At 37.6% G+C, this 7,059-nt stretch overlaps 1 protein-coding gene across 1 annotated transcript in view; it reads left to right on the forward strand.

Moving 5' to 3' along the window:
* Positions 1-3,892: 3,892 nt before the first annotated feature.
* Positions 3,893-7,059, forward strand: part of LOC109218645 — a 16,236-nt gene continuing 13,069 nt past the window's right edge. The window contains exon 1 of the mRNA XM_019383017.1: positions 3,893-4,055. Coding sequence (XP_019238562.1) covers positions 3,893-4,055 — 163 coding nt within the window. The remainder of the gene's footprint in view (positions 4,056-7,059) is intronic.

Genomic DNA, 7,059 nt, shown 5'->3' on the forward strand with positions numbered 1-7,059 from the left:
ATTCGTAACATATAACCACACGATGTACTAAACAACTTATATACTCAAAATAATATATTTATACCATAATAGATACCCATTGCCAAACCCGGTACTGGTAATATATCTTGTATCAAATAAAACCTTGTTCCGTACCTTCACAACACATATAATAATGAAAGAGACTCGTAGAAACTCATAACCACTCATCAAATCAATGAGTCGTAGAGTGCTCTTGTCCGGAAAGAATCATTGCCAAATTCAAAGCTAACTAATGACTTTCTTCTCCAAACATACCTTATCCAAATCTGATTGCACTAATTCCAGGTCAAATAATATCATCAAACCCAGTACAAGCTGTTCGGCCGACATTTCACCCCAAATTCTACCTAGAACCACATACGACACATTCCATGCACCAAACAAGCAACAACTCGAATGTAACTAATAATTGAAAGAGAACCAAATACGAGAACTGTCCAATAGATACAACCACAAAAGTACAATGCTATGATTCCATTCCACAAGGGAGAAACAAGACACACAAAATAAGCACAATCAATCATATCCAATCTAACTATGCTATGGAGCGTAACCCGATCCAATCATATCGATCCACAAGCAATACCCATCGAGCAATAATGCTCACAATCAACAAACCCATATGTATCAACGGCAAACACACAATGTGCATGACCATAGCCGTTGAGAGACGGATAAAATAATATACCACAGAGATGCAAAGCATGAGTAAGGTCAAATAAGCAATTCAACATATCAAAAGCCATATCGCTCAAATATCGCCACAACGTCAAAATAGGACCACATCATGCGTGTAAATAGTCAAGTAGTCTCACAACCCATCATGCGTAAAAAAGTAACACATGGAACATATCAGGGCATGAATAAGATCAACTATAGCAGATGACACACCAATATCAATGGTTGTGCTGAGTAAGCAAATACAATCTCGTGTAGAATATACATTCCCACTAGGCCTACCAATATGCCGTCAAACTGATTCAAACCATTCTCAATAAATGAATAGCCTCCAAAAGGTACAAAGTGACCTATCCATAATACATACAATCAGTTGTCTAACCCTTGACACACTTTCACAATACGCAATCAAACGAAAAGTCTACCTCTAATAAGATCCAACCTCTAAGTTTCATGAATACAAGAATCTCCATACCCTATTCAAACTATTCCACCTAAATGAATGCCACATCATGCATACATACTCACCTTATGATAAATACTACCATAAACACTACATGTCGAGTAGAAAATATGGACATTAAGGATTACCAACCACGTGGGTTCTATAGTACCAGTCAAGCATCCGCATATCATTACACAATGCATCTACTGCAACATACATCCTCCTCAAGCGATACAAGATAGTGCTTGTATCCTCCAAACATATAAAATTGCCCATGTTGTCTAGAACTCATGACCTTCCTTTCGAACTCAACTGCAACCTTGTCCATTTAATCTTAATCCCACACGGCACACCACATCTATCATGCTACAGATTAAAATACGAGAATCCAATTATTAACTCTGAATAAAAAGTAGGATAAAACTTCCATCAATCAGGAACCTTTCACTTAACTCAGCCCAGGAGAACATCGCAACATGCAACAAAGCTTCTACTCACGTAGAAAACATCAGTCTCAAGTCGTGGTCAAGATCACCATAACTCTTCGTAAGCCCCTTTTCACAGAACCAAGCCACTAGAACTAAATCCCTCTAAATCAATGAAGTCACGCAGATTGCTAAACCCAAAGTATTGCTTCAGCACTTGTAAAGCTCTATCATACCAAAAGAACCAATCATTTCTACTACTACGTTGATCCAAATCACTGCTAAGCTGACCCAACTTATTCAGATTCCTCTTAAATTGCCTTTAAGGTAAGATTTCTCTTTCTCAGCACATAGTGGGCCTAAATTAAAACTTATCCAAGTGATGCCAATATGAACCACATCATCTTAAGACTCGTAAACCACTTTATTCTGTCTTTGCACCCAATAGTACCTCAAACCAAAATTCCCGCTCTGAAGATACTTCCTATGAATTCGATGTTGTTTCTTGCATTTTTATAATATTGTAAAATCTATAATGATATGGAAATACCATAAGCCTCGGTACCATCCAAGGTAGATGTCAAGTCATAAACATACACAAATTCAAGAACCCTAAAATACCACATATGAATCCTGAACCGATTAGACCCTTCGGGAGAGTTACCTACACTGTCCTAGTCCTGAATACATAACCAGTCATACCGATGAGTAGAGCTCTGTTAGCACATGAATACACCTAAAAGAAACAACCGAGAGAAGCCTTTCTCCTTTCACACCCCATCCACAATGAATATAAAACCTGGATCATTTCAAGATGTCCATATACCCATAAAGTATAGTACACCATGTATCCAGACAATTCCTTGCTCGAGTCATCCCCAAAGTCATCCTCTTCAAGTCATAATAAATCCAAAAACGTCCCTTAGTCTACAAACTAATATAAAACATGACCATTTTACTCGATCATCTATAATAGACTCCTCCACTTGTCTCAAAGCCACATAACACATCATCCGATAACCCACATTATTCTTCCTTCATAATTTCCATGATCTCACACTTTCGTCCAACCGAGTCTCCTCATAAGCTCATGCTACACCAGTCACCCGACCGTCCAAGTCATCCGTCGGGTGCATACTCATCCTCATAACAGTCATACCAACTTCCTTGAGTAATCCAAACTCTAATTGTAGGACATGTATTCCATTGGATAGAAGAGAAAATCTTCATAGAAACCTCATAAGAATCACACATCCTCAAACCCTCCCGCAGGAGATAACCCATCTGCTTTGCCTAAACTGACATCTCCCTATGACCCTACCATGGTCACAACCACTATGCAAATAATTAATCTTCCTGAGTCTATACTCATCAACAAGATATAAGCATCTACTTCATTCCACAAATGAACAACTGAAAGATCCATCAACACACTCACAATTCAAAACTCCATTGCACATCAAGATGATATTCAAGCATCCGTAGCCCTTTGCATCCCCAACAAATCCTTCTCGTCACATTAATACTACCTAAACGTAGTCCTCAATCACATAATACTCATCATATAGCTATCTTTCTAGTCACCGAGCCAACGATCCCACTCCTAGGGGCACTACTAGACATAAGAGTCCAAAGGCACACACTCACACAACTGAATCTGTCAAGCCCAAGTTGTGGCCTAGACCTGGGCTCAAGTCCTGCAGACTTACCTACCTTCACAACAAAAAAAACACATCTCACATCTCACCCACGATATCACAAGTCGTTGGTGCACAGCTGATACCGAGTGCTCAACAACACATACTATTGAATGGAAATAAATTTAAGATATAAGCTTCAAGCTGAATCAATGCCGCATGATAAGGAAAAAAAAAAGAAAAAGTTTCCTAGATGCCCTATAGGCTCTCGAAGATAAGTATGGACATTATCATACCGATTCGCAAGACTCTACTAGACATTTGCTTATAACTCGTGAAACGTATGAACCTAAAGCTCTAATAAAAACTTGTCACGACCCAAAATTCCATCAAGACATGATGGCGCCTAAACCAGCCTGCTAGGTAATTGTGACGACCCAAAACCACCATTGAGCTGTGATGGCGCCTAACTCACTTGCTAGGCAAGCCAATCATAACAAAAGTGAAATAGATAACAAAACTAACGGGAATAGTACAAGTCTAAAACCAAATTCCATAAATAAATTGCGTCAATACATAAAATCTACTTAGAACTGGTAATACAAAGTCACGAGCTCTAAAATAGAAGTACAAGTCTGGAAATATAAAATGAAGATATTGTCTGAATAGTAACAACAAAAATAGAAATGGAGAGAGAAGCCAAAGACTACAGTCGATATACAGCTCTACCTCACCTCTCGGCAACTCACAACAATAATAACAGTGGCTTACAGCTCGGTCCAATAGCTGAATCTGCACAATTAAGTGCAGTGTATAGCATGAGAACCACCGACCCCATGTACTCAGCAAGTATCATAACTAGCCTCTACGAGGTAATAGAGGCAAGAATTATATGATACTCGCTAATAACCTGCTTAGGTCATGAACTTCACAAGTACATAACAATAATATGATCAAATCATAAAACATAGATAACGTCACCTTGGTGTACAAGAGATAAAGTGCCAAGCCCTATATCAATTAACAAACCAACATGTAGAGAAGATATACAGCCATTATCAAGTCTCGGTGCACAGGTAGATATATAGAGAAGATATGTACCGTGCTCTCACTAATCAAACCAAGCAGCATATAAAGAAGATATGCACAACAAGGCATGTATACATTCCAGATCTAGCATATAGAGAAGATATGTGAATAAAACATGTATACATCCAAGGAAAATTGCAAGTAGAGAAGAAATGATGTAACCAAACACTGATAAGTTTTCCTCATGCCACGAGTACACCATCAAGAGAGAAACATGAGAGGGTGACCCTAGGGGGATTGATCCTTTTCCACATACTATGTGAACAACTCACTTGCCATATATAATAACTGCAAGAACCACTCTCATGCTATCATAACTCAAATATGCATGGACCACTCACGTGCTATTAAGCCAGTCCATACCACACAAAAAGCGTATACAAGAATACATGTTCATGAACAATGAATGTCAAATTACATACTTATGGACAGATACAAGTGACTTGCTGTCACGACCCAAACCGATGGGCCGCGACGGGTGCCCAATCCTACATGTCGAACATTCTTAAGCATGCGTTTAAGATATAAACATGAATAGTGTACGTGAGGGAAACCTGTCCAAAAGACATATATACATAAACATGCGGAATACAGTGGGGCGAGCCAGCAAGGTTGCTATAGACAACTATATACCCAAAACTGAAAACCGACAAGGCCACATACTATCCAACTATACATAACTGTCTATAGACCTCTAATAGAAATACAACTGCACAAAGACGGGACTGAGCCACATCATACCCATATATATATATATATATATACAAGCATATCGTACCAATATCAAAAGCAGCTCCGGATCAAGTGGAGCACGCCAACTCTCGCTGATCAAGGATCTTAAGAAGGGGGACCATCGACTTGCCTACCTGCACCTGCGGGCATGAAACGCAGGCCCCGGGAAATAGGGCGTGAGTATGAATAATGTATTGAGTATGTAAGGCATGAAAATCCGTACATAAAGACATAGATAAAACATGGAATAAAGAGATCCATCTGTAAGTCGGAATAACTTTGTAAATTCTGAAACATTTATAATGTCATGCACGTGCATATAAATGTTGTGTCATGTATAGGTATAGGTGTACATAACATCATCAAGCCTCTGTGGGCATCCCATCATATCGTCTCGGCCACCGTGGGCAACATCATCAACATATACCAACTGTTCAGGTGGCGGTGCGTATATAACGCCATAACCTTTTTCCCATATCCCATATATATATATATATATATATATATATATATATATATATATATATATATCTCCACAGATTTAATAGATAATTTCTTTGGAGATGCATGTTCACAATAGGAATGAGCAACTCTCCCTTGCTAGCTGCTTACTCGTGCTGATATCTATCTTTCTTTTTCAATGTTCTACTACTCAAGTCATTCCAATGTCAATATTGTTCATGTTCCTGTCCGTATTCTATATTTGTTCCATATACTAAATTAATTATCGTCCTTCTTTCCCTCCTTTCTTTTCCTTCAATTCATATTCCAATACGACCTTAGAAGAAATTAATTACTATGATAGTCTTGGGGAGAATTTTAGTAGAAATGGACCATCAAGCTGATATTAATGAGATTTTGCTCTTACCACTATCACACGATCGAGCTCTTTTATATCTTTCATCACAAACTAAAAAAGATTTTATGTTGTGTGTATTTTTATTACGTATGTAAGGTAGCATTACAAATAAAAATGTACACAAAATAAAATCTTTATCGATGTCCTTTCTCTCTCTTTTTATTTGGGCTCCTCTTTCGCCTTAATTTTCTGCTTTCTTCTTGTTATATATACCAGCTGCTATTCTGGAACATCGAAAGTTGCTGGTATTGGGTTAAACTGCTTCATTGCTAGCTAGTAGAATTTCCTCATAGATACTTATACACGGTAACAATTCTAATTTTTGGCGAGAGGCGGCGGGGCTGAGAAGGGTTAACTTTCTACTTGGTGGTACAACTTTTGATATTTCCTACGTAATTGTAGAAACATAATTAAGTATACAAAAATATTTTTCCTAAACGTTTAAATGAGATGGTCACATAATTTAATAGGGTATAAAAACAAGGTAAAATCTTGAATTCAATTTGTATCATATATCACTTATTATAAAAAAAAATGTTATTGTACGTGTTAGTTCACTAAAAAAATGTTACGACCCGGAATTCCCTCAAGACTGTGATGGCGCCTAACATTTCACTTGCTAGGCAAGCCAACTTTAGTTGTATCTATTAACCATTTTAATAATTGGTCAAATTAATGACAAGAATGAAACTGAATAATCTGCAATAAGGAAATAAGCTAATAAGTGATAAAATCCGAATACAAACTTTGAAACTGGTGTCACGAATACGTGAGCGTCTAAGATTTTACAGATAGTGGTCTGAAATAAATACAACTGTCTGAATCAAAGTAAACAGCTAAAGAAAATAGAAGGGAACTTTAGGGATGTGGACGCAGTGCAGCTATACCTCAAGTCTCTTCTGGGTGGCTGGATCCGAGCAAGTCTACTGAGCGTCGTTGGGACCAACTCTGGTATCTGCACAAGAAGTGCAGAGTGTAGTATGCGTACAACCGGCCCCATGTACTCTGTAAGTGTCGAGTCAAACCTCGACGATATAGTGACGAGGCTAAGGCGGGTCACCTACAATGACATGTTCACAATAATAATAATAATAATAATAATAATAATAATAATAATAATAATAATAATAATAATAATAATAATAATAATAATAATAATAATAATAATAATAA

This window comes from Nicotiana attenuata, unplaced genomic scaffold (genome assembly GCF_001879085.1).
Source record: "Nicotiana attenuata strain UT unplaced genomic scaffold, NIATTr2, whole genome shotgun sequence".
In the NCBI taxonomy this organism is placed as follows: Eukaryota; Viridiplantae; Streptophyta; class Magnoliopsida; order Solanales; family Solanaceae; genus Nicotiana; species Nicotiana attenuata.